This window comes from Lepisosteus platostomus, chromosome 2, assembly GCF_059453375.1.
Source record: "Lepisosteus platostomus isolate fLepPlt1 chromosome 2, fLepPlt1.hap1, whole genome shotgun sequence".
In the NCBI taxonomy this organism is placed as follows: Eukaryota; Metazoa; Chordata; class Actinopteri; order Semionotiformes; family Lepisosteidae; genus Lepisosteus; species Lepisosteus platostomus.
This window is the reverse complement of record NC_142612.1, coordinates 76,853,177-76,880,708: the sequence shown is the minus strand read 5'-3', so window position 1 is coordinate 76,880,708 and position 27,532 is coordinate 76,853,177. Positions and strand designations below refer to the sequence as shown.

Below are 27,532 nucleotides of genomic sequence, written 5' to 3'. Positions count from 1 at the left end.
TTGTCTCTGAAAACAGGGAAATCAATCATTTTTTCATAAATGCTTTTAATTATTTAACAAAGCTTTTCTGTTAACACAAACATTTTATTTTTTAATATAATTATTTTTGCTGCCTTTCCTCAAACACAGTCAAAGATCTTCATGTTTGTAAAATATATAGAAATACATGCACAGACTTTAATTCTAATAGCACAGCACGGCGGTTGTTTATTCTAATTTTTCACTTCATTACTTACATAGAGATTTAGATCTCTATGGGACTTCAGAAAACAACACTTTTGATGTTTTCTTGTAGTTTCACTGTAGTTTCAACAAATTTAAATTAAACTTTCAGTTCTTGTTTGGTTCTGTTATTGTGGGTTTGATGCCATTTTACCCATTACACACCTCTTTGTATTTAATTCAGGTTTTACTAAAATTATATAAGATTTTGGTGCAAATATACAGAAAAGTAAACCAAAACTAGAAGCTAAAATAGCAAATATTTCCACAGCTACAGTGAACTTCCCAGGGGAGCTGATATAAGCTGGGATAAAGGTGATCCAGACAGCACAGAATATGAGCATGCTGAATGTAATGAATTTGGCTTCATTGAAGTTATCAGGTAGATTCCGAGCCAGGAAAGCGAGCACAAAGCACATGGCAGAGAGGAATCCTATATACCCTAACACAGCCCAGAATGCACCTGAAGATCCAAGATCACACTCCAGAATGATTCTTTCTTTGTAATAATTCATATTTTTGTTTGGAAAAGGAGGTGATATTGTCAACCAAAGAAAACAAATCAAGACCTGTATGAGTGTTAAAACAAAAACACTTAACCTTTGCTGTTTGGGCCCAAACCATTTCATAATGTTACTGCCTGGCAGTGTAGCCCTAAAGGCCATTAACACCACTATTGTTTTCCCCAGAACACAAGAGATGCACAGGACAAATGTGATCCCAAATGCTGTGTGGCGCAACATACAGGACCAGTCAGAGGGCTGGCCAATGAAAGTAAGTGAACAGAGGAAACACAGAGTCAATGAAAAGAGCAGAAGGAAACTCAGTTCAGCATTATTGGCTTTAACAACTGGAGTGTCCTTGTTTTTGTAGAAGATGAAAGCTACACCTATAGTTAGGCAAGCTCCAGACAAAGAAAAAGCTATGAGCAGTATTCCCATGATTTCTCCAAAGGACAGGAATTCAACTGCTTTTAATACACATTCATCTCTTTTGTTGTTTGACCAGAATTCCAAAGGACACTGAATACAATCAACAGAATCTGTAAAAAAATAATGAATACAATTAGAATAATAGTCATATGTATAACTATTTTTTTTTACCATTTTAAAAATTAAGTATTATGTTTAATAATAATACTGTGCAAGTCTGTGTTTGTATGTCTGCCCTGCGATTAACTGCCGTCCTGTCCAGGGTGTACCCTGCCTTGCGGCCTGTTGCTTTCTGAGATAGGTTCCAGCTCCCTCATGGCCGTGTATTCGATAAAGTGGCTAAAAAATGGATGGATGAAATCATACCTCACTAATTCATCACATTGCCTAATGCATTTTAACCAGGAAAGAGATTATTATCTACAGTATATGTGGCATCTCATTACACAATAACAGAACCAATTAAGATATAGAGTGGATATCTAAAGTGTGTAGGACAAACTGAAAATGTCCACATTGGAATTTAGTGGAAGAGGATGAGCATGGGTGTCATTTATAATATTGCTGTACAATTTTTCTTTCTTGCACACGGCAAGTTTGACAGGACCTTAGCTTAACAATCCATCTGAAAAACAGTCTCCTACAGCATGTACTAATTAAATTTGAGCACTGCCTTCCACAGATCAAAACCATTGCGAGCAACATCCCAATTTCCACTTGGGGTCTGTCTTACGATTGTTGAACTAGCCTTGTTGATCCTTGTTTAGCATCTAAAGATTTGATGAGGTTAGGTATTTGGCTCCACATCGTAAGATTACACTGCTGATATGTTGTAAGCCTCCAAATTCTGTATGTACTGTACTAAAATAATGACTGTTGAAATTTTAGTAACTCTCCGTTATCTTTAAATTACATTTACCTGTAGTGTTGCTGATCTCTCCTTCAGCACATCGTATGCAGTCATAGCAACACACGGGCCTTCCTCTCTGAGCTGCCTTTCGAGTGCCTGGAGGACAGCTCTCACTGCACACTGACTCAGGCTTCTGCAGAACAAGGACAAAACAATTTGCAGCGGAGGAACAGTGACATGGGCTATGTGCTTATCACAAAATAAAACTAAGTTTTGCATTTGTACAAAAAAATGCGTATTACATTTTTGGAGAATATTTTCACGGTGTGTTACTGAATGAAAATTTGACATTGAACCGCAAATGAAAACACACTGCGCTACAATCACTCCATCCACCAACTCCAATGTCAGTTAATAATTATTCATCCAACCATGGATTTTCTAACCATTCACAGAATAACAGTGCAAGTTGACTGCTTGTAGTGCTAGGCTATGTCTTAGCGTGAGACACTTTTCTACTGATACTCTTGTAGGTCCAGGGATAAACAATCTACTAACCTGTTACAGCAAAGTGTAATTTGTCTTAGAAGATTATCTTATACTTACCTCACGTTGCCCACCTGTCCAAACAATATCGACTTGATTCATGACAAACTGACGACCTGCTGGCAGTGAAGCATCGTAGTAACCGATGGTCGTGAACTGGACGGTGCTCTCGTTTACAAGCTGCCAGTTCACTAGTTCATACCTCGCAACTGGATCTCCACTGTCATCAAAGAAGACCTGCTCTCCAGTTTCAGCCCTGAAGTTGACAGTTTTGAGGTTCTCAAGTACCTGTGAAAAACGCAATTATTTTGAACTGAAGATATCCTGACGGACAAACAAAAATACAGTACATTTGAGTGTAAATGTTACTGTTAACGCACTACAGATTTGAACAGCACTTTACCTCTGACTGTTCAGTTTTAATTTTGCTCATGCAGCTAGAATTAGCAGGAGATCCTTGTCCTGTTTTGCATTTGAGTAGATTGTGTAAAGAGTGTGCAACAGCATACACAGCTTTGTATACATTATTGGATATTCTCAATTCAGTGACATCGGTGTATTGGTTCTTTAGTTCTTTTAAGCTTTCAAGCCCAGTGCAAGCATGTTGATCTGCAGTATTGCCTTCAATTCTAAAAGAGCAGCTGAAGGCCTTTTCCCAGAACTCATATAGGAGATCGTTGCCAGGAGCTTGTAAAGGATGGACATTCAATAAAAATTCCTTCAACCCCTGTATCATGGAGTTACTAACAGCAAACCCCATTGATCCACTCAGAACTCTTAAATTTTGTGTTGTTGCAAGATTGCTGGCAGTTATCCATGCTTCTGTTCCAATCCACTGAAGACCAGCTACCTTCTGGAGGGATAATTCATCCAATAAAATATTCATTTCTCCTTGAGCAAGAAATGCCACAATAACTTTTGCAGTGCTCTTTTTTATAACGTCTATGAGCTTTAGAACTTTATGGTGTGGATCCGTTCTGTAAAAACTCTCTGAATACTCAATACAGATCCCCTCTTGCTGGGCGGCTTGCACAAAAGTAGCCATCCCGTTGTTGCCGTAATCATTGTTACTTCTAATGGCTCCAACCCAGGTCCATCCAAAGTGCTTCACAAGCTGAGCCAGGGCTCTGCTCTGATAATAGTCACTGGGGATGGTTCTGAAGAATGAAGGGAATCTCCTTCTATTGCTCAGACATGCACAGGTAGCAAAGTGACTGATCTGTTAAAAGAAAATTCTAAAGGATCAAAATAGGTTCTTTATATATTCACATTAAAAATGAGTTTCTCTCTCCTTTGAATTTAAATGTTCTACAAATAATAATAATAGGTAATGGTACCTGTATTTGTTGTAGCTGTATTTGTTGTTTTAGTTAATAAAACCTTTATTAAACATTTCTCACCACGGGGATATGAAAAGGTCCAACTGCTGCTAAAACTGCAATAGTGGGTGAAGATCCCGACTCTCCTATTATAGCTTGAACTGCAGCTGGTCTGGAGCAGGAGGTGTCAGAGAGAGTTTCCTCATTTCCATTCATTAAAGCCATGGCTGCTCTTATTGCCAAAGATATGGAGCCACATGTGTCATAGATCTTATATCCCAAAGACACTCCAGGAAGAAGATCTGTCCTGTTGTTTATTTCTTCAATGGCAAAGATCATTGTTTGTGCTAGCTGAAATTCACGGAAGCTAAGTCTAGAAAAAATACAAGTCAAATTGGTATTGTTTTATTTCATCTTTCATATTACATATTAAAGCTCTGAATACTATGATAACATAAAGTGTAAAGTCAATATATAGAATGTAATACAGATATATAAGACTATTCTATCTGTAAGTAATAAAATAAAACAACAGACAAGTATCGACAGAAGCAAAGCAGACATCTAGTTTATTAAAGGACTATTGCATCAGGGACTGATTATATCAAGTGAAAAAAAAAATTATAACTAACCTTTTGCATTTCAGAGTCTCTGGTTTTGTTGTAAATGGAAAAGTCTCAGCCAAAACCTCAGCATGAATTGAAAATATCCCACCAATCATAAAGTCATTCTCCTTAAATAAAGGTGGGATAGCTGCACTTCCCTCAAGCCTACAAACAGTTTCTTCTGCTGATGAGATTAGCACAACCACTGTCAGTACAGTGACTTGTGATAACATCTTAAAGCACAGAAAGATCCCCATCTCTCATCACAGCCAAATCACCCTAATTTATTTATATTAAACCTGATGTCTCTGGAGTGATGAGATAAACATGACGTTACTGTAGTTCTAATTTCATTCTTTAGTAAGAAATCTCAAAGGTCTTTTTAATCTGCCTCTAGAAAACTAAATTGCAGCTGTTATTTTCATGTCTGTGAATCTGATCTTTTTAATAAGTGACAAGAAGCTTTAACTGAGTAAAAGGCATTGTTTCATTTAAACAATATCCCTTCTACTAGTGATGAAAGTATCATATTTAGAAATGTGATTTAAAAAAAGGTAGAATTAAATAGTCAGAACTGCTTTCTTCACTGTTTGATCATTTACTGTGCAGCAGAACACTCAAGCATTTTAACACAATATTCAAAAATGTATTCCTAAATTCAAATAGCATATTTATTTCACAATAGTAATTCACGAAAGTACCAAGTATTGAATTCAATTCTGGCATCTTACTGTTAAAGATGAGTTTCATTTCTCATGTTGGAGGAGTTTGTAGTTTTAATTTGTTTAATCTCTGCTTTATAAAATATATAAAACATTATTTTTATATAGTAAATGAATGCTTTTGTTGGTGCATGTAAAGCACTGTATCAGTTTTGGAAATGACCGGCCTTGTAGCGCTCCAATATATTAGCTCCCTACTGGGTGCTGTACAGTATATCCAGGGCCTTGGGCAGGGGTGGCCAGGCCTGGTCCTGGAGAGCCACAGTCCTGCAGGTCTCATACTGTACAGTAGGTCAGCCTTAAACCATCACTTTCCAAATAAAGACTTGGAACCTGTGGTTTGATCAATTTAAGTTAGTTAACTGGTTCAATTTAGACTGAAACAGGCCGAGGTCGGTGGTCCTCGAGATCATCAGGGTTGTTTACTGTATAACCCCTAATCAGCTCACTGTTGAACTAATTTAACAGCATCTCCCAGCTCTTCAGGTGCTGCTGCTTTAACACTTAGAGCACCTGTGGACACTCCAACCCACCAAGCCCAGATCTGGAAAGCCCTGCTTTAACTCCTTGCTCTCGTTTCAGCTGCTTATCTAAGCCCTGTTATTGAACTATTTTCTCTTTAGGTGAGTGAGTAGCTGCGTCAGCATTCATCGTCTGCAAAAGAACAAGTAATAGGTTTATTCCATGCTGAAAAGAGAAGAGAGAAAACACAATGTTTCGGCTGTGAAACCTTCTTCAGGTGTGAGAAAGACAGGGCAGACAGCAGAGATTAAATAGCACAGAAGAACACAGAAGAACACAAGCTTCTTCACCCCTCTCCACTTTACACTTCCTGAGTGGCCTCTCTGCCCCTCCTGCCTCCTCCCCTCTCCCAGTTTGTGTTCTTCTGTGCTATTTAATCTCTGCTGTCTGCCCTGTCTTTCTCACACCTGAAGAAGACTTCACAGCCGAAACGTTGTGTTTTCTCTCTTCTCTTTTCAGCATGGAATAAACCTATTACTTTTCCCGTCATAATAAAAAGCAGACATACATTTAAAAGTACTATGTTCTTTTTTACAGTCTTGATTCTTAGAGTGATTTTGAATGCATTTTGCCAATCAAATGTTTTCTTGTGTTTTTTTCTGGTTTAAGTAGCATAATGTAGCATTTAGGAAGGAAAATACAAAAAAGCAGACCAAAACTAGAAGCTAAAATAGCAAATATTTCTACAGCTACTGTATACTTTCCAGGGGAGCTGATGTAAGCTGGGATAAAGGTGATCCAGACAGCACAGAATATGAGCATGCTGAATGTAATGAATTTGGCTTCATTGAAGTTATCAGGAAGCTTCCGAGCCAGGAAAGCGAGTACAAAGCACATGGCAGAGAGGAATCCTATATACCCTAACACAGCATAAAATGCTACTGTTGAGCCTAGGTCACACTCTAAAATGATTTTGTTTTTGAAGTATTCCATATTTTTATATGGGAATGGAGGGGATAATGCTAACCAAAGTATACATAGTAATACTTGAATGATTGTGCAAGTAAAAACACTAAGTCGCTGCAATGGCCCAGAACATTTTGGAACACTGTTGCCAGGCATTTTGGCTTTAAAGGCCATTAACACTACTAATGTCTTCCCTAGAACACAGGAGATGCAAAGAGCAAATGTGATCCCAAATGCTGTGTGGCGCAACATACAGGACCAGTCAGAGGGCTGGCCAATGAATGTGAGTGAACAGAGGAAACACAGAGTCAATGAAAAGAGCAGAAGGAAACTCAGTTCAGAGTTATTGGCTTTAACAAGGGGTGTTGCTCTGAAGTGGAAATATATAAAACCTATGGCTAAATTTAAACATGCTCCAGCCAACGAAAACATTGTCAGAACTATTCCCATGTTCTCCCCAAAAGACAGGAATTCAGTCTCCTTTAAGATACACTGGGTTTGGTCTTCATTTGACCAGTATTCCAAGGGACATTTTGTACACTCAATGGTATCTGAAAGAAAACACATTAAATTAATAGATATTAACATTTAAGTAATAACTGTAACATACAGTTATGATGTTACAGCAAAATGCATTGCTAACTTTCCACCTAGTTTTCTGCCTTTCTTCAGAATTTTCTGTGAATGCAAAATAAATGTCGGCATTGACGTTAAATGTTTCTAAGGCATTTACTGTGCAGCCTACTATATATGTTTATTTACTGTAGATTAATGAATTTGTACGTCTGCAAATACAGTAATTCAGTATTGTAGAACATTCAATGCTGCATGATATGTACTGAATCTTTGCTGCCTTTTGTATCTTTGAATGTACATTTCACCATTAGAGGACTTCACTGTTGTAATTACTAGTTTCTATTTTAATATTTTACCAGTAGAGTTGCTGATCTCTCCTTCAGCACATGGTGTACAGTAGAAGCAGCAGACAGGCCTTCCTCTCTGAACAACCTTTCGAGTGCCTGGAAGACAGCTCTCACTGCACACTGACACAGGTTGCTGTGAAATAAAAGTCTTGTGTTTTTGTAGCCACAATGCATGTGTTTGGTTCCTCGAAATGTTACTCACATCCCTTATTTTAGAGGGTTTTACACTTTTTCCACTGCTTTTAGTGCATAATGATACTGAAAAATAATTTTAAGAAATGTTTCCGTTCTTTGGAAACTTTGTGTAGATTATTCTCATAGAGGAATGGCTTGAAACTCTGTGAAGGCATGTATTTCACTGGCCATCCCCCCAAAACAGATATGTTAGCAGTGTCTTATCTCTGATATTATACTGATTTGAGTATAAAATAAGATACAATAATTTTGTACAACTTAAATTAATGCCAGTATAATTAATCTAGTGGAGTTTTTCTAACTTTTTCAAGTCCTCAAAAATTAAAACAAAAGTCCTCTTACTTGAAACTCACCTGATTGTGATCACCAGCCCATACTATGTTGACAAGATTCATGGTGAACTGCTGACCGGCAGGGAGGGATGCATCATAGTGACCGACAGTTGTGAAAGTAGTTCCTCCGTCTCTAGTGTGCTGCCAGTTAACCAATTCATATTTTGCTGCTGGATCACCATTTGTATTGAAATACACCCTTTCTCCAGTTCTGGTTGTGAAATTAACTCCTTTTAAATAATGTAGCACCTACAAAATCAAAAACAAATATGTTATTATAAATATGAATAAGGCGGTACTGTCTCATGGTATTTAGGGAAATTCCCCAGGATAACAATGAGTTCTTATTTTGCATCTATGTCTTAGCTACTCTCTCTACAAATTATTTTTTGATAGCCTCCCTGATCATACTTCTACCTGTATTGAGTTGACTGCTATCTTCATGATACTCCTGTATGTGACTTGACTTATGATGTTTTTAAGCACCTGGCAGAATCCTAGACTCTATATATACTATAAGTCTCAGGTTTTGATCAGACACTGAATTGTCAGAGACTTCATTTAGATTTCTGGCTTTGCAGTCTCAGAAGTAAAAGGTGTATTTTCTCAGTTCCAATGCAAAAAGAAGCATTTGCTTACCTGTCGTGGTTCAGTCGTGTTCTTCTTAGTGCCGGTCTCATTCGTGAAGGAGCCTTGTCCATCTTTACAGGTAAGCAGATTGTGAATGGAGTGTGCGAGAGCATACACTGCCTTGTAAACATTGTTGGAAATCCTCAGCTCGGATATATCAGTGTACTGGTTTCTTAAAAGTGCTAATTGCTCTGTCCCTGTGCAATGCTCCGTATCATTGCTCTTGCTTTGAGATGATAAAGTACAACCAAAAGCAGTTTCCCAGAACTCTTTTAGAATAGCACTACCAGGTGCTTGTGATGGATGGAGTTTCAATAAGAATTCCTTCAGGCCTGCTATTGTTGACTTGTTGATTGCAAACCCAATTGCACCACTCAGTACTTCAGAAGCTTTTTCTGTTGCAAGTTGTCTTGCTGTAATCCAGGATTCGCTACCGATCCACTGCAGTCCAGTGACATTTTGCAGTAGGATCTCCTCTAACAAAACCTCCATCTCGCCCTGAGCTAAGAAAGCTACCAGAACTTTCGAAGTTGCTTTCCTTATGATATCTACAACCCTAGCAATCTTCTCCTTTGGATTTGTTCTTAAAATAGCTTCTGAGTATTCAATGCATACCCCTTCCTGTTGGGCAGCTTCTACAAAGGTAACCATCCCATTGTTGCCATAATCATTATCACTTCTAATGGCCCCAACCCAGGTCCATCCAAAGTGCTTCACAAGCTGTGCCAGGGCTCTGCTCTGGTAATAGTCACTCGGGATGGTTCTGAAGAATGTAGGAAACAGTTTTTTGTTGCTCAGGCATGCACAAGTAGCAAAGTGACTGATCTGTAAGCGTAGGAAATTAGGTATTTTATGATAGTTATTAAGAAAATGCAAAATGCATGTTCATTCATATTCTACATTAATGGGGTAATTTTTCCACACACGGTAATTACTACAGATCTGTATCACAACTCTTCTGAGTTTCAACCCTGCTCAGCATATGCTGGATATTTTCAAACAATTTATACAAAATAACCCAGCCAAATCCAAATCTAAATCTTGTCCTTCATGCAAATGTTGTGTCAGGAGCAAGTTTGTAGTCGCTTAGGTCAACACAGATGCTTTCTCCCACTCAATTTTTAAACATTTTTATGCCTAACATAAGAGAAAGAATGATGCCACATCTATTGATCTCAGTTACAGTATAATATGTCCAGCTGGACTGTTTTACAGTAGGTCTCCAACAGTGACATACCTCTATACTGTATACAATCACTAGTTTCTCTATGTATACCCCCAGTTCAAGTGCAGTTGTAATTTTCAGAATAATATGACAGTTACAAAATCAAAATATCAACCAATGGATTTCCAATAATTACAGCATTTGCTCCCTTCAGACTTCTCCTGATTGCTTGCACTGCTATAGATATTTGAAATCAGTATGTTACGTTTCAAAACTACAAAAGATGCAATTAACAGGGAGAATTACAGAGAGGTTAAATTTCTTACCACGGGAATATGAAATGGTCCTGTAGTTGTTGCCATCGCAATGGTTGATGATGACTCAGATTCTCCTATAATTGCATGAACTGTGCCTGACTCAGTGCAAGACTCATTCAACACTGTTTCTTCTTGACCGTTCATTAAAGCCATTGCTGTTTTTATGGAAGATGGAATAGAGCCACAGCTGTCATAGATCCTGTAGCCTAAGGACGTTTCTGGAAGTAAATCGGTGCTATTGTTTATTTCCTCTATTGCAAAGATCATGGTTTGTGCGAAGCGAAATTCTCTGAAGTTAATGCTAAAATAATGTAAAAAATTCATTGTTTTGTTAAAATATTCAATTCCAAATAAATGACTTTTTAAATTACATTTTAAGGGAGTATTTTTAATATAAGATGTCACACATACAGAAAAACCTTGGTATGTCATGGTTTTCATTTTCATTTTTTTTCTTATGAATTTACATAAAATAACGTCTTTCACTTTATTTTTCTGCCATATAGTTGTACAATTTTATTACACATATAACTAGAAATATTAAGCATGTTTTCCTACAGTAATCATTAGTAATTTCAATATTTCAGAAAAAAAAGTTGTAAACTTTAAATGTATGAATTTTTGAGTTGTTCAGAATCAGACTAACCTTGAGCATCCCAGAGGTTCTGGTTCGTATTGAAATAACGTCATCTGGACTTTAGATCTGCTGTGAATGGAAAAGGCACCACCAATAACGACATCTCCATCCTTCGATAGCACTGGGAATTCTGGTTTTCCTACCATTTTACAAACAGGTTTTTCTGAGATAGTAGCAAAGGCGCCTATCAGCACTAATGCATAGAGTAGCATCTCACAATTGTTGTGCTGAACCAATCAGTAGCTTTTTTTAAAATCTCAAAATTATTTATATAGAAGGTTGAGTCCCAGGGTGTTTACATTGAGCAAATCACTCGCTAAACTGTAAAATCCCAGTGGTAAAATTTGAATGTTCCAAAGGAGAATGGATTTCCCTACTGTTAAATGCAGCACATTAAACATCTACCTTGAGGGGCTGAAAAGTTCATTAACTAATAGTGATTCACAGTTCAGATTGACTTGCTGTGGGACTGCTGTCAGTCTTTATTAGATTTTTCATGCAAGTGAGGCTAACAGTATATTTGTAGTTTTACTATTTGGCTCATATTGTGTCCTGTCACATTTAAACAGTGGGATAAGATGACCTGCAATAAAATAAATCTCAAATGCATTATAGAACATAATTCTTTTTTGGTTTTGTTTACAAAAGCATCAAGACAGAAGACACCATTTTCCTTTGTTATCTTATGGAACATGCATAAGGTAGAAATAAAGAGGAATCAGTCAAAATCATCCTTAAATTAGATTAAATTAGAACACTATCTTTCTGTTGAACCCTTGCAAAATTGAAAGACATGGACAACATCTCTTGTTAGTATGTGTTGAGTTTGCATAAAGCAGACAGAGCTTATAGCCAGAGCCTGTCCCAGCAAACAATAGGCTCAAAATGGAATACACCCTCCATGGGATGCCAGTCCATGACAAGGCACACATAGTCACCAATACACATGATCACACCATGGCCAGTTTTCCACAGTAACCAATTAACCTACTAGTACAGTATGTCTTTAGTCTGTAGTAGCAAACCAGAGCTGGAGGAAACATGGTGTAAACATAAAAACTCCTTGCAGGAATTTAACCCAGGGCCCCAACGCTGTGAGGTAGTAATGCAAACCACTCTTTTAACGCTTTTAATACGTGTAGATGGAGAGTAATGATTTATCTCCTGTTTTCTTATTTTAGAATTAGCTACAGTTTAGAATAAAATGAAGGTATGTGTTGCTGTAAGCTACTTTTAGTATATGATTACTGACGATACTACAGAAATTATTAAATATAATTCGATTCATCTTGCAATGAATAGATATGTAATGAAAACAGGGAGGCGTGGTCGTGCAGTGGCAAGTATTGCTTTCTTGTATGGCTGGGGCCCTGGTTCAATTTCAGACCCGGTGCTATCCTTGTGGGGTTTTCATGTTCTCCCTGTGTTCACGTGGGTTTCCTCTGGTTTCCTCCAAAACTCCAAAAAATGTACTGGTAGTATAATGGGCTTCTGGGAAAATTTGCCCTAGACGTGAGTATGTGTGTGTCTGCGGATATACCCTTTAATAGATTGGTGTTCCGTCTGGAGTGTACCCTGCCTTCGGGTGGAGTGGTGGCTTTGTGTCTAAGGATCTGTGGCTGGAAGGTTGCCAGTTCAAATCCCATGGTTAGTAGAGGAATCCTACTCTGTTGGGCCCCTGAGCGAGGCCCTTAACCCCAACTGCTCCAGGGGTGCTGTACAATGGCTGACCCTGCACTCTGACCCCAAGCTTCTCTTCCTGTCTGTGTCTCATGGAGACCAAGCTGGGGTATGTGAAAAAATGAATTCCTAATGCAAGAAATCGTATATGGCTAATAAAGTGATATTATACTATCTATTATCTTTCACTTGTTGCTTGCCAGGATAGGTTTTGGCTCCCACACAACCCTGTATTCTAAGAGGCGATTACAATATGGATAACGAAAACAAAAATAATAACTTCTCTCGCTGATGTAGATTTTATTTACGTTTACTGTAGCTGATTTTGACATAAATCAGCCTAATCAAGTCTAGATTGGTTTGTTGTTTCGACCATTTGGAATTAGTAATTAAATATATATGAAATTCTTCAATGTTTATAATAGGTACTATTTAGAAATACTAAAAATTAATTAGCTTTTCTTAACCATGACCCAGTTTTAGTGTATATACATTGGCAAAAAGCAAAGGTCCCTACACTGGGCCCTGAGGTACTCCTCTTTTCACTCTATCTATTGTAGATGGAATTATTCTCCAATCAAAATTACATTTTGGCTTTCAAAAATTAAACTATTATTTATACATATTCAAGACAGCATTCTCTATTGACACAGCTACATATTTGAACTACTTTACCTAGTGTATGTTTTTCACTGCTTTCTATTGTTTGCTATTTGGTTGCTTGCTATTTTTCTGTAGACAGATATTTAGGGGGTTGATATCTCAAAGAATGTAAAAGTAAATATGTACTGTTAATAGGTTTCTTCCATGCTGAAAAAAAGAAGAACACATAACGTTTTGGCCGTGGTGTGACCTGTCATCTGAAGAAGGCTCCACGGCCAAAACGTTGTGTTTTCTTTCTTCTTTTTTTCAGCATGGAATAAACCTATTACTTGTTCCTTTGCAGCCTACACATGCTGACGCAGCTACCCACCTGAACTAATATGTACTGTTTATTTTTCATATACCGTTGATATGTTTTATTGATTGTAAGCAAATTATAGTTTAATATCATTATAAAAATATGCACAACAATCTTATTATATATAATAATTTACTCAAACAGTAATACAATTAAAAAGTTTATTAAAAGATTAGTATTGAATGACAAGCAGCAGCATCTAGATACATTCACATCCTATGATAGCTTTCAACCATACTGTACATTAAACAAGGAAAACTGAAGAAAGTGCACTATAAAATCAATTTAAAATATAAAACGAAGTCTTCTCTAGTTTTATTCCTAGATTAACATTTCTTATCAAGTATTGTTTGTAATAGTTTTAGGGTTGAATAAAATAAAATGAAATTTTGGAGCAAATGTATACACAAACAATTGCAAATATTTCAACAGCCACAGTGTACTTTCCCAGTGAACTGACATACGCAGGTATAAAAACCAGCCACAAGACACAAAAGATGAGCATGCTGAATGTAATGTACTTTGCCTCATTAAAATTGTCTGGCAGTTTCCTAGCTAAAATGGCAAGAACAAAACACAAACAAGCCAAAACCCCAATGTAGCCCAGTACACACCAGAAAGCCAAATCAGAGCCAGTGCTACACTCCAGTATGATCCTTGACCTCTGATAGACAGTGTTTTTAAGAGGGAATGGCGGAGCAGCTATCAGCCATATAGTACAGGTGACTATTTGTACTGCAGTAAATGCGAAAATGATCATCCGTTGCTGCCTGGGTCCAAACCATTTCATGACATTACTGCCAGGCCTCGTCGCTTTGAAAGCTGCTAGAACGACCAGCGTTTTCCCAAGAATGCAGGATATGCACAGAGAGAAGGTTACGCTAAAGGCAGTGTGCCGAAACATACAAGACCAATATGTTGGCTGTCCTATGAAAGCAACAGAACACAGGAAACAGAGTGTGAGTGACAGCAGGATAAAGAAGCTGAGCTCCGAGTTGTTAACCCGGACTATTGGAGGGTTTCTGGAGTGAAGGAAGACCACAAGGACACCAATCGTAAGGCAAGCGCCCAGTAGAGCAATCACTGCCAGTGTGATCCCCATTTCATCATAGCTCAGGTATTCCACCTCTTTGGGTATGCAGCCTGTTCTTGCAGCATTTGACCAGTGATCCTCAGGACAGTCAGTACACTCTACTGAATCTGTAGTCAAAAACATGGGGAAGTTACAGAAAGCAGCAGCCATATTTTTTTACACTTTCTACATAGATCTCTTTGGTGTGGAAAATAGTCATTTTTGTACTGAATATTTGTTTGCAAACATTAAACTTTAAAAGCCCTCTAAGTTTAAAAATAGTGGCGCTTTATTCCAAATGCTTGTTTTTTTAAAAAGAAAATTCATTAAAAGAGAAGACCATCGGTATGAGTCTTGTGTATCACTATGATTCTTGTTCCACTTTATTTAATCTTACAGTATACGGACTCCTTTTTATTCCCAGAAACATTCAAGAAACAAAGTCAAACACACACAAACATGCACAGTAAATGTAAATATAAATACTGGTACTGTATATAGCACGCATAATAAGGACTGTGTGTTCTATAATCTTTCTACTGTACTTCATTTTAAATTCTCTCTTTAAGTCTGCACATCATTGCATCATTTTCTAATTCAATTTGGAAATCAGAGGACACATTAACTTTGGAAATGGGGCTCATGCAGAGCATGCACGAGAGTAAATGAAGAAGGAAATACTTGCCTGTCTGATTACTAATTTTGCCATCAGCACATGGTAGACAGTCAAAGCAACAAGGAGGCTGCCCTTGACGAATCCCTTTCCGTGTACCAAGGGGGCAGCTTTCAGTGCACACAGACCGCAGCACCTTACGTGGAGAACAAAGAGCAGTCTGTCAGCCTCTGTCTGCAGGCCTGGAACAACCTCTGTACACAGCACTTTGAAATGAAGACGCATTTCTGAAACACTGTGCACTGCTGCATGCAACACATTCAGAAACAATCAACACATATCTAATGTTCCAAAATCTGACATTTCAACTTTTCCTTGAAAGATGTGTATAGCACCTTACTAACTTTACAATTATGGTTTTATGATTCTGAAAAAAATGGAATAAACATGGTTTGAGAAAAATATTTTAGAAATCTGGCCCATAGAATAGAAAATTGACTATAAACTCTGAAATATGTGCTTCCAGTGAATCTCAATAATCTGCAATGAAGAAATACATGTTTTCCTTACAAAGAAGTTAGTAGTGGCTGTTTGCAGTTTGTCTTTCGGTCATCATTCCATATCACAGCTTCTTCATTTATCACGAGCTCCTTCCCAAGTCCTTGAGATGCAACATAGATTTCCACTGTAACAGTAACAAACCACAGTTTCCCATCTGCACCCCTCTGCCAGTTTATAATATCATAAGATGCAATGGGGTCTCCATTTTCATCAAAGCTTATTTTTTCTCCCAAGGCGTTTGTAACAGATAACATCTGGATGTAATGTTGAAGCTTTCAAGAACAAAAAATAACGGTTATTTGGCATTATGTAAAAATGAAGTAGAATGAGGTCTTAGGCATGAAAACAGAATGAGACAATACAATCAAGCAGTGTGTTACCTGCCATGGCTCAAAGCTTGAAGGGCCTGCGCACGTAAAATTGCCAAATGGTCCTTTCCCAGGCTCACAGCTGGTCAGGCTGTCCAGCGAGTGGGCAATAGCGTACGCAGCTTTATAAACGTTGTAGGACACCCGGAGGCTGGACACGTCCAGGTAGATGGAACTCTTCTCCACCAGAGACTCCTGGCCGCTGCAGGGGGGCTGGACTCTGCCATCCTGGCCAGTGGCGTTCGAGGGCAGGAAAGAGCAGCCGAACACGTCGCCCCAGAGCTCCTGCACCAGCGTGTTGTTGGGATTCAGGGAAGGGTGAACTTTCAGGAGATAGTTTCTCAGAGCAGGGATCTGTCCCCGGCGAATGGCAAACCCGATAGTACCACCGAGAGAAGGGTAGAACTCGCTGGCTGCAAACAGCGAGGCCGTGACCCAGACTTCGCTGGCTATCCACTGAATGCCAGTGATGTTCTGAGCTGCATACTCCTTCAGCAGGGGGTACAAGTCACCTTCTCCAGCAAATGAAATGACCACCTTGGCTTTGGATCGTTTCATCACATCTAAGATCTCCAGAATCTTTTGTCTGCTGTAAACTTTAGTTTCATAGTAGGCCAGACGGACACCGATCCTTTCAAACTCCTCAATTAACGCCAGGAACGCATATCTTCCATAATCGCCATCTTCTGAAATGGCTCCCACCCAGGTCCATCCGAAATGCTTCACCAGCTGAGCAATGGCTTTCACTTGGTGGGAGTCACTGGGAATCAATCTAAAAAATGTTGGATATCTTTGCCTGTTGCTGAGGCAAGAGCATGTGGAAATGTAACTTATCTGAGGAGAAAAGGTCAAAACAACAGAAATAAGAAAGAAATAAGGCCTTGTTGCCTTATGTTAATGTTTCCCAATTACAGAATGCCACAAAATATAATCATTAATACTATTATCAGGTAGAGACTATGGTTTAAATAACACATTTTAAATTGGTAGACAATAATGCAGCAGAATTACTAACAATGATCACAGAACAGCCTAAATAGATGCCGTATCCAATGCACCTATTTCAGTCTTCTTTGTAACACCTGTACATGTACAGTACATGTAATTCTTGATTCTAGAAAATAGAGCACATACCATTGGAATTCTAAAAGGCTGTAGCGTTCTAGAGAGGATAATGGACTGTGATGACCCAGATTCTCCGATGATGACCTTTACAGGCCAGGCTCCAGAGCACATCCTGCTGGACACTTCACTGGGGCCATTAAGAACTGTGAGACTGGCTCTCTGGGATGCCACATGAGTTGCACAGGAGTCATAAATCTTGTAGCCCAAGGTTAGATTGGAAAGCAGATATAGACGTTTGTTGATCTCTTCAATGGCCAGTCGCATGGTCTGGGCCCAGCGAAAAGATCTAGGGTCAAAGCTGTGGAGAAATCATGGTTTTTAGTTGACCTAACAAAAAGAAAGACTACAAAGGCCCCATATTCTGGACCAGTGAGAAAAAGGTTACATGCAGTGTGCGATACCAAAATTGGCACGTGAATACAGCTACTGATAATCTTATGCTTTGGAATTTTAGCAATATCAAAATGTACACTATTAAACTTTGCATCACTTAACCCTTATTTTTCTTCACTTGTTATTAAAGTAATTAATTCAGAATCTTATTTTCAATGGTGCTTCAACTAAAAAAAAAATGTCATGAATAAAAGATGAGGAAAAGTAATACAATATATTATTTTACACAGAGAGTGTGGTGTGCCATACAGTAGCTACAAACTCCAGCAGTCAATTTAGCAATTACCAGGGTGCCAAAGTGAGAGAACATATTAATGAATTTTGTTTATGCACACATGTCACTTCATTTTATTTCAAAGCTACTGAAACAGCTCAGTGCTTGAATGATATAGTTTGAATAGCCATGCCTGCCAAGGCTCTAATCACAATGCTGTGAAAGCATATGAGCTCAGCTTGCTAATTAGTGGGTTTTCCTTTGCACAGATGCAGCAGTAAGGCGAGACCAGACTGCTGGGTGCTCAGGTCTGCAGCGTTTAGTGAGCATGATTTCCCATTTCAAGGTCTAATGAGCACGTCTGCTTTCATCATCTCAGTTTACAGGTAGTGTTTGTGGAAATCTGACTCGAAGGCAAATTGTCTGTGAAGCTGTTTACTCTTTCTTGCTTTGAATTCCCCAGAAAAGGCAGTTTACCTGAGAAAAGAGCACAGCGGGTTAAGTAGACACTAGAATTCATTTAAAAAAGGTAATGGGAGAGAAAAGGCTGAGAATACATTTTAAATGAAAGCTAATACATGCTGTCATCTGGCAGCAATGTTCCCCCTGCGCAGCAATACATTAACTCACCCTTGACATCCTGATGCCGCCGGTTTGTGTGTGTAGGTCAAGTCAGGGACCACTACCCTGTAAAGCCCTCCAATAACGATGTCTCCATCGGCTAGGAATCCAGACAGCTCAAAGTTGCCCTGAAGTGTGCATGAGGCTTCTGTGGTTCTATTAGGCGAAGGCGCTGAGACAGAGCAAAACAGAGCCAGGATAAAGACAAGCATCTTGTTACCCTGTGTTACAGTGACCGGGGACACATTGAGTGTGTTATTTATTTAATAAACACTTGCACTATCTGTGCATGGCTATGTTAGTCCTGCACACAGGGATGGGCTCTTAAAATAAGATGATGTGATATCTTATACTCCCAGTAGATGTTGCAAACAGCAGGCATAACAATAGACACAGGGCACTCATTTCTTTTGTTCAATTCAACGCGGCTATAGGTCGCAAGACGGAGAAATAAAAAATAAATCACTATCAAAGATTCTACTATGAACTGTAAAATATATGTTTGGCAAAAGATATATACTGTATATACTCTTATTAATTAATTTTCTTATGTACATAAAGTGAGAATGGGTTTAAACATATTTTATTATTTTTTATAGTGCAGTTAAAGAATAGAGGCACAGGAATTTTGAAATGTGCATTATCATATAATTATGACAATGTTGGAAGTCAGTTCATAGATTAAATCATGAATGCTTAATTTCAAAACTGTACAGCACACTCTGTGGGGGTTTGCTTTCTTAAGGTCTTGGAAATAGATGATCTTCAATATCCTTAAATAATGCAATTCAACACCTATTCATTTTTCATTATATTTTTTTAATTAATTTGTTTTTTAAATGTTCAGAATTAGAACACACACAAGTGAAGCTGCTTGCTGCATCCTTTACAGACAGATGACTCTAAGTGATGTCTATGCACCCTGAATGAGCTTGTTCATAGTAGAGTAACATCGCAGACTGTGTTGTCCCTTTGGGATGTCAGGTGTATTCCCTCAAACCATAATCATTAAAAACTCAAGCCTGGCCTGCTATATTAGCGTGAAGACTGTTTTAATCAGGATCCCCTGTGCAACTATACCGCATCCTATACCATCTGGAAAAGTCAAGATAAGGACAAAAACATCAGTGTTAGTTAATCCTCTGATTTTAATTTGCAGCATTTCTTTTCACTTTAACATAAGGCTTATTGCTTATGCTTATTACCTTCATTATGCTGTTATTCAACATCATACTTTGTATTAGGAGACCCTTTCTGGATATGCTGACTTTTGTTTTCTATACTGACATATTAATTAAATGACTTAAATAAAGATGAATTAAAATAAAATACAATTACAACACCTACATTGCACACTAATTTCTTAGGTTTGTATCTAGGAAAATATTTCAGCTAGTAACCCTTTTTGCATTTGTGTAAAGATGTTTTTAAAAGGGTATCTTATGTTTCTTGAACGTGCAATGCAATATACCATTAACTAGGAACACTTAAGTTGCCTGTCATACAAAAAGGTTTATTGGTAAATAAGTGAATGTATGTGTTTTTTTAATTTAAGCCTAAAAACAAACGATCGTGCTTTTACCTTTCTGTAAAGATCTTTAAAGCGTCTGAAAGAGACTTGCGCGTCTCTGCTTCACACAGAGGAATTACAGTTGATGTTTTGGATTCTTAGCTCCCTCTAGTGTCCAATATTGTGAACATCCTCATTTAACCTCAAAGCACTTGCTGATTGCACTATACTATAGTGTTCAGAAAAAGGTTTTGGTCAATCGTACGTATGCCATGCCTCATTATTAAACTTGTCAATTACAAAATCTTTCTCATTATTATTTTCTTGGCTAGAAAAGCTTTAAACTTAGTTTGTTACCTCTTTATTTGCTAAAAAAAAGTTAATCACTTAAAAGTTAAATGCACAAACTTTGTTTTAAAGTACTGTACTGTGAATTTGATTAATGTGGCCTACAGATTCAGATAATCTGACAATTATAAGGCAATAGGCTTGTAATAAACATCTTCTTCTTTGTGACTATATAATTATTGATATTTATACATTTCTGCAGTTTGCATTTCACTATTTTTCTTTATTGTAACCAAAAATAGCCCCAAATACAAACATAAAAACATACAGTACACTACTTTAAATAACATCGTATGAGACACCCTTTCAAACAGCAGTGGGCTGTATCCGATACTTTGACATTTGTTTAATGTTCACCTAATAGATAAGTGTTTACTTTAAAACACACTATAATTAAAAATGTAATGTCAAATTATAATTTGTGTGAATCTATTTTAAACACAAACATCTACACCAAGGTCTGTATAGAAAAATATTAACACAAAAACTTTTAAAAATCAAGCTCTGAAATTATTTTTAACCCATCTGCGTATCTGTTTAATGATGGTTAATGTCAGTACATGTCCTGTCTTTTATTTTCCAAAGCATAAAAAGTTTGATGAAAATTATATTTTCAATGGGTTTCACAAATATAAATGTACTTGTCAAACCAATTAGATGTCTTTTGCCTTTATTTGAATAATAAAAAATCGTATTTTTACAGAAGGATTTTTGAACAAGTCCTTTATCTTTTGAACAGCAAATCTAAAATAAATCAGCTTTTATTTATTTACTAAAGAAAACTACCCCAAAAATAAGGTTTATCCTAGAACCAATTCAGCGTGCTTTACAGTATTTATGCATATAAATGGTTCAAGAAAAGTATAACAGTAAATAAATAAATTCCTTACACTTATACAGTGCTTTTCTGGACACTCCACTCAAAGTGCTTTACAGGTAATGGGGACTCCCCTTCACCACCACCAGTGTGCAGCCCCACCTGGATGATGTGACGGCAGGCATAGTGCACCAGTACGTTCACTCACCATACAGTACATCAGCTATCAGTGGGTAGAGAGCTGTTACTGAAGCCAGTTCATAGATTTGGGATTATTGGAGGCCATGACTGATAAAGGCCAATGGGAAATTCGGCCAGGATGCCCAGGTAACATCCCTACTCTTTTCAAGAAATACCCCAGAATTTTTAATGGCCACAGAGGGTCAGGACCTCAGTTTTATGTCTCATCCAAAGGATGGCAGCTTTTTATAGTAAACGGTCCCCTTATTGTACTGGGGCATTAGGACCCACACACACTGCAGGGTGAGCACCCCCTACTGACCCCACTTACACCTCTTCCAGCAGCAACCTTAGTTTTTCCCAGGAGGTCTCCTATCCAGGGAATGACCAGGCTCACACCTGCTGAGCTTCAGTGGGGCTGCCAGTTGTGAGTTGCAGGGTGATATGGTTGCTGGCTATGAATAAAATATAAAAATGTCATTAATAAAAGGCACCACATTAGTGTACCAGAAATATGTGGCTGTCCAGAGTGCAATAAAAAAAAAACGGCCTGTAGCTCTGTTGCAAAATCCTTCCAAATTTTTCTTTCTGGCCAAAATTACAAAGCAAAACTGTAAGCAAAGAGAAGGAAAACATTTCTATTCTGTGTATATGCTATCTGCTGGCAGATTTACACTTTTAAAATGGCAAAACTTATTTCAGGACTTTGGAAGAAAAATAAAAAAAGTAGATGGTGGAAGAAAAAGCTATTTTATAACTGAACGATTGATACAGATAAAAGCTGCACGGCTTGACCATATTGAACAGGTGGTCAAAAGTGAAAAGGTATGAATGGGTTTTCAATGTCTGGGAGTCTCCATAAAGAAAAGGGGCGAGCCTGTAAAATGTGCTCTCACAGAGCAGGCCTGCTTTGACGCTGCTGATCTGGTGATTAGCAATTCTGCTTGCAGTGGTTTATAATTAACCGCGATGTTAGTTATGATTATTAGAGTTGTCAATTTATTTTATCCTTATTTTGGAGTGGTTCAGGCTGCAAGCAATCTAAAAAATATGGTCTTCCCTTCAGAAGGGGTTCAAAACCCCTGGTGCTGAAAGTTCTCTGTGTGCTGGAGTGAATACAGCAGGGTGAACAGCTGCTAAGCCCCCCAGTGGTGAACGCCTGGCACTGCACCTCCAGAAATGCCTTCAATTTCATGTCAGGAATCACCCACGTCTCTCACAAAAGTCTGCAGACCTTATTTTTAATCGTTTTCTCACATCTACGTAAACAAGCTAGCTTCTAATTCTCAGATCAACAACAAAAAAAATATTATACATAAGGCGTATTGCTGCAAAATTACATTATACATTATGCATACTGAAGACACTAGCCCCATATCTGCTCTTTTTAGTGGTGCATCCTCTCCGAATTGTGATCTTTTCATTTAATATGATATGAGGTTAAGAGACTAAAATGAGAGCCAGAGACTATGATTGTAAAAAACAAAGAATTAAATTAGAATCAGGCGTTTGAATTACACAAGGCCTTATACAAAAATCTGATATTGATAACAAGAATGGATTGTGGTCATGGTAGATGCCTGTTGTGGTATGACGCAGTTCTTTTACTGGACTTTTTTACATTTATTAAATTTATTTTAAATTTATTTTTAGTATGAGCCATGTCACCCTGTAACTCACATCTGCCAACCTACTGTACTAAAGCTCAGCAGGTGTGAGCCTGGTCAGTACCTGGACACCTCCTGGAAAAAACTAAATTTGCTGTTGAAGTCTGTGTGGGTCCTTATGCCCCAGTACAGTGACGGGGACTCTCTACTGTAAAAAAAAAAAGGGGCCGTCCTTCAGATGAGATGTAAAACGAGGTCCTGACTCTCTGTGGTCATTAAAAATCCCAGGGGTGTTTCTCATAAATAGCAGGGGTGTCCCATTGGCCTTTACCAATCATGGCCTCCTAATAATCCCCATCTCTGAACTGGCTCCATCACTCTGCTCTCCTCCCCACTGAGAGATGGTGTGTGGGGAGCGGACTGGTGTGCACTATGGCTGCTGCTGTCGCATCATCCACGTGGGGGTACACGGTGGTGGTGGAGGGGATCCCCATTACCTGTAAAGCGCTTTGACTGGAGTGGCCAGAAAAGCGCTATATAAGTGTAAGGAATTCCATCCATTTTCACTTCCGCTTTTCCTGGTGAGGGTCACAGTGAAGCTGGACCCTACCCAGCAAGCAACGAGCGCAAGGCAGGGTACAGCCTGGATGGGGCGCCAAGTGCAAGCCAATCATACATGGGGACATTCTGTAGGACACACTAAGGGCTGAGTGGGGTAATCTGGCCCAGACACCGGGATAACTCCCTACTCTTCTCAAGAAATGACCGGTGATCTTTAAAGACCACTGAGAGTCAGTTTAACATCTCATCCAAAAGACATCACCCACTACAGTATAGTGTCCCCGCCACTATACTGGGGCATTAGGACCAACACAGACCATAGGGCGGGCACCCCCCACTGGTGCATCTAACACCACTTCCAACAGCAGCAGCAGCAAGCCCAGGAGGTCTCTCATCCAGGTACTGACCAGGCTCAACCCTGCTTAGCTTCAGGAGGTGAAATGGCTGCTGGCAATTACGATTATTAACTTAATTTTCATCTAAATTACTTTGTAATATGCTTGTTAAAAACAGGGCTTCTATCGTAAACTTAATTTTAGCCTTAGTTAAAAAGCTAACTTGAACAATGTAGTATGAGCAATTTGTATGTGTACTGTAGTATTTGGAAAAAAAACCCAGAAAGAACCTTCTTATCTTACTTAATAATGGAATAAAATAACATAAAATGTCCTTATGAACTCTTAAATTTGCATTCTGAAAAGACTTCAGGTGAGTAGCTGCGTCAGCATGCGTAGGCTGCAAAGGATCGAGTAATAGGTTTATTCCATGCTGAAAAAAAAGAAGAAAGAAAACACAATGTTTCGGACATGGAGCCTTCTTCAGGTGTGTGAAGAAAAGAGTTCTGAAAAGAGTCTGACATTTTATAGATTTGTCGCACATTTCTTATAAAGTAAAATAAAAACATAGCACAAATTGATGTAAATGTTTCACAATCATGGCCTTGAGTCACTTAAAAAAATGTAACCTACTCTTCATGTACTCTGAGTATTTGATTAAATCAATACCAGTACTTTTCACTCATGCATAAAAACACCATCAATACCAAAATCTTGAACATGAGTTTAAAAAGCTATGTAAATGCATTCCTGAGGTCCCAGGAAGTCCAGGAATGAGAGCCCCTGCAGTGCTGCACACTGGGACAGGCAGGTCCTCCGAGAGCTCAGGTGGGGCCCCCCTCATTGTTGGGGAAGAGGGGTAAAAAATATTTTAATGTAAATAATGGCATGATGGGAAGATGAAGGCAGGCCTTTTGAAACTCCTAAAGAACGGTAGATTCAGCACTGAAAGAGGGACGTTTTTTCACAGTATATGGCAAAAGTTCCAAATTCGACTCGAGTCGAGAAACACGCCCAAAGGATTAAAGTGGAGGACCACGCACCCTGGGCCCAGGTGATGCCCCCCTGTGAGATCAGGCCCGGGCCAAACGACCCTGCTGGCCCCTCCTCTTGTAGGGCCTGGGGACAGCATCTCCCTGCACTTTCCCTTATGTGTCTGTATGACCTTTCATCTCAAAGGTGCTTTATGCTTTGGAGTCTAAAAGAAGGGACCCACTCCAGGAATCCCAAAGCTAATGTGCGGCCCCACCTTGAATGAAGCACAGCTGCCACTGTGGCTCTATAAGCTTCCCCCCATGAGACACACAGACAGGGAGAGAGAAGCTTGGGTTCAGAGCACAGGGTCAGCCATTTATACAGCACCCCTGGAGCAGCTGGGGTTAATGTCCTTGTTCAGGGGCCCAACAGAGAAGGATTTCTCTGCCAGCCATGGGATTTGAACCAGCAACCTTCCAGCACAGATCCTTAGCCACAGTGCCACTCCGTCCTGCAGCCTTCCCAGAATAATTAGAAGGGATTATTCTGGGTAGGCCGGCTTCTACAGCCCTGGTGTTGAATTTAGTTGGGACCCTGGGGTTAACACCCTCACTCTTCAGAGCCCAGCCATGGAATCCTATTGACCAAGTAGTCAGGACCTTTGTTTAGTTAGGCGTAATCCATCCCAGTACTGCCCAGGCCCAGCATTGCTTAGCTGCTGAGCTCTGATCAGATCCATCTTCACGACGGTAAAGCTGTTATCAGATGCACAATTCACAATCCCTTTTCTTTTCTTTGTGCATGATGCAAACTTAGATGTTACCAGGGAGATTCCCTTGAATACAGCGAGTACAGAACATGTAGTAGTGAATAAGGAAGTCACATCACCCCTACACATTGGTTTTCTTTCCCCCAAAACACTGTGGAAAAAGACTAAATTAAGCTACAATTATATTTTTGTGGTCATATACTGTAAGCAATATTTCTATCCACTATAATAATACTTATAGTCACTAACAGGCCTAAGGCCTACTTATGTAGCTGTGAAGTAAAGTTATTTTTCAGTTATTCTATGAACTGACTGACTGCACATATCACAGGCATACTAAATTAAGTGCAATACCATAGACTGTAGGTAGATAGTGTTGTATTATTGTCATTTGTTTGCACTTTAACAACAATAATATGCTGTGTTTTGCTCATGTACACTCTGTAGTATCAGTTCCATTTTAGCAATATTCTGTGGTAGTATGAAAGCACTAATGTGAAAAAAACAGGATTTATTTTTCCGTTTAAGCTGCTTGGAAGTAGGTGAACAGATATACAGTATATATTGTAGATATATATATATTTCATATTTTCATGTGTGGCTTTGATATAGTCACAAAAATAATGAAGGAAGGGGATTGGTTTTAAGTACGTCGACATTTGCAATGATGCATATCCAGCGCAGGGTGCATTTAAAAATAGCCAGCAGTTGCTCACCATGACAAACTTAATATTTTATGTACTAAAACATTAGCACTGTAAGTTAGCTATCATAAGATAGAATCAGCATGAGTAAAAGAACAGACAATAAAATTCTGCCAGCCCATTTCTGTAGAGCTGCTCTCTGTCCCGCTGTGTGTTAGATTGAGGAGCTGTGCCTGTGATGTCAGCTCAAAGACTCTGCTAACCCTCCTTCCTGTAAACAAGTCATAAGGTTAACAGAACTGTTTTCTCATTTGTTCCACTGTGCAACAGCCTTCTAGCTTAATTCGACAGTTATTAATAGTTTTCTTTAATTAACACTTAGCCTGTGTACGTCTGATGCATTATGCATGCCTTGTGAAAGTCCTAATTACCATTACCATGCCCTTTAGAAAAAAAAATAATTAAACTGCAATACAACAGCTGAGGTTATAGTCTCTTGGTTTACAGGTAAGTCACTTAACTGTAAATCAGTCCCTGGGCAGTCCTGTCATAACACAGTCACAGGTGTCATTAGTTGTTTGGGAGACAGCTACCTGCTTCGGAGCACTAAATTGACATTGTAGCAGCTGAGCCCCTCCTGAGGCAATGGGTAAATTGGGTTTTCTTGCAAAGCTGTTTGCGCAGGGAGCTCTCTCATGGTAATGTTTTTGTTCAGTGCTTGGCTGGATCTAAATTTACAAAACTCTTCACCGTGTCTAATGTAATAAAGAAAATGAAAATGACTTTAGGCAAGTTCCAATTAAAAAGGTACACTTGAGACATGGTTAATTAGTGGAGTTAGGAGTTAGCTTACCTGCGGTTCTTGAGAGCAAGTTAATAAACAACAGCGATGCTTTGATTGCCATAATAACATGGTCTCAGGGGTAACCCTGTCTAATTGTTTTGTCATATTGAAAAGTTGCATAAGCTAGAATATCGCACAAAGACCAGTATGTCCATTTTCCTGTTTCTATCTGAAATCACTATAAACCTCCCACTTTCCAACAAGGCAGCAACACCTTGCATCAACATTTGGATCAGCATTTTCACGTTTTTTTAATCCAAATTTACAGTATATTAATGCTGTTGACCTTCAAGGCACTCTTGCGACTGTTCAGCTAACAAGATTAGGGTTAAGATTAAACATTTAGTTTTTATAGCCCATATCTATATCGCTAGGTCTGTAATTCAGCTTTTTACAGTTTCTTTCAGAAAACTGAAACTGTGGTAGAGTGGTAACCTTATGTCTATGGAGCATAACGTTTTGAAGATCTCCTGGTGTCCAGTCAGTATCATGGGAAAACCTCAATGGCATG

The 27,532-nt window shown here is 38.7% G+C and overlaps 3 protein-coding genes across 3 annotated transcripts; all 3 read right to left on the bottom strand.

The window, feature by feature from the left end:
* Positions 1-350: 350 nt before the first annotated feature.
* On the bottom strand, positions 351-4,590 carry LOC148677199 (extracellular calcium-sensing receptor-like). The gene is made up of 5 exons (XM_088623119.1): positions 4,502-4,590; positions 3,951-4,242; positions 2,611-2,838; positions 2,074-2,197; positions 351-1,264 (listed from the first exon to the last, which is right to left on the bottom strand). Exons 1-5 carry the CDS (start codon positions 4,588-4,590, stop codon positions 351-353), a joined length of 1,647 nt encoding a protein of 548 aa, XP_088479245.1.
* Positions 4,591-6,264: 1,674 nt separating this feature from the next.
* On the bottom strand, positions 6,265-10,468 carry LOC148677198 (extracellular calcium-sensing receptor-like). Its single transcript, XM_088643434.1, has 5 exons — positions 10,196-10,468; positions 8,714-9,529; positions 8,096-8,323; positions 7,557-7,680; positions 6,265-7,175 (listed from the first exon to the last, which is right to left on the bottom strand). The coding sequence occupies exons 1-5, from the start codon at positions 10,451-10,453 to the stop codon at positions 6,265-6,267; spliced, it is 2,337 nt and encodes a 778-aa protein (XP_088499560.1). The 5' UTR covers positions 10,454-10,468.
* A 3,143-nt stretch (positions 10,469-13,611) lies between these two features.
* LOC148677197 (extracellular calcium-sensing receptor-like) lies at positions 13,612-18,643 on the bottom strand. The gene is made up of 7 exons (XM_088623107.1): positions 18,441-18,643; positions 17,213-17,501; positions 16,370-16,912; positions 16,091-16,291; positions 15,776-15,982; positions 15,222-15,345; positions 13,612-14,658 (listed from the first exon to the last, which is right to left on the bottom strand). Exons 1-7 carry the CDS (start codon positions 18,641-18,643, stop codon positions 13,826-13,828), a joined length of 2,400 nt encoding a protein of 799 aa, XP_088479233.1. The 3' UTR covers positions 13,612-13,825.
* Between the last annotated feature and the right edge of the window lie 8,889 nt (positions 18,644-27,532).

Coding starts and splice junctions, on each gene's coding strand:
- LOC148677199 (XM_088623119.1), bottom strand. CDS start 4,590: ATGATTGGTGGGATATTTTCAATTCATGCTGAGGTTTTGGCTGAGACT. Junction 4,243..4,501: donor GAGACTCTGAAATGCAAAAG/GTTAGTTATAAT, acceptor TATTTTTTCTAG/ACTTAGCTTCCGTGAATTTC. Junction 2,839..3,950: donor GACCTTTTCATATCCCCGTG/GTGAGAAATGTT, acceptor CGTTTTTCACAG/GTACTTGAGAACCTCAAAAC.
- LOC148677198 (XM_088643434.1), bottom strand. CDS start 10,453: ATGATCTTTGCAATAGAGGAAATAAACAATAGCACCGATTTACTTCCA. Junction 8,324..8,713: donor ACACGACTGAACCACGACAG/GTAAGCAAATGC, acceptor TTGATTTTGTAG/GTGCTACATTATTTAAAAGG. Junction 7,176..7,556: donor AGAGATCAGCAACTCTACTG/GTAAAATATTAA, acceptor GTTTTCTTTCAG/ATACCATTGAGTGTACAAAA.
- LOC148677197 (XM_088623107.1), bottom strand. CDS start 18,643: ATGCTTGTCTTTATCCTGGCTCTGTTTTGCTCTGTCTCAGCGCCTTCG. Junction 17,502..18,440: donor GCGGCATCAGGATGTCAAGG/GTGAGTTAATGT, acceptor ATTTCTCCACAG/CTTTGACCCTAGATCTTTTC. Junction 14,659..15,221: donor CAAAATTAGTAATCAGACAG/GCAAGTATTTCC, acceptor CTACAGATTCAG/TAGAGTGTACTGACTGTCCT.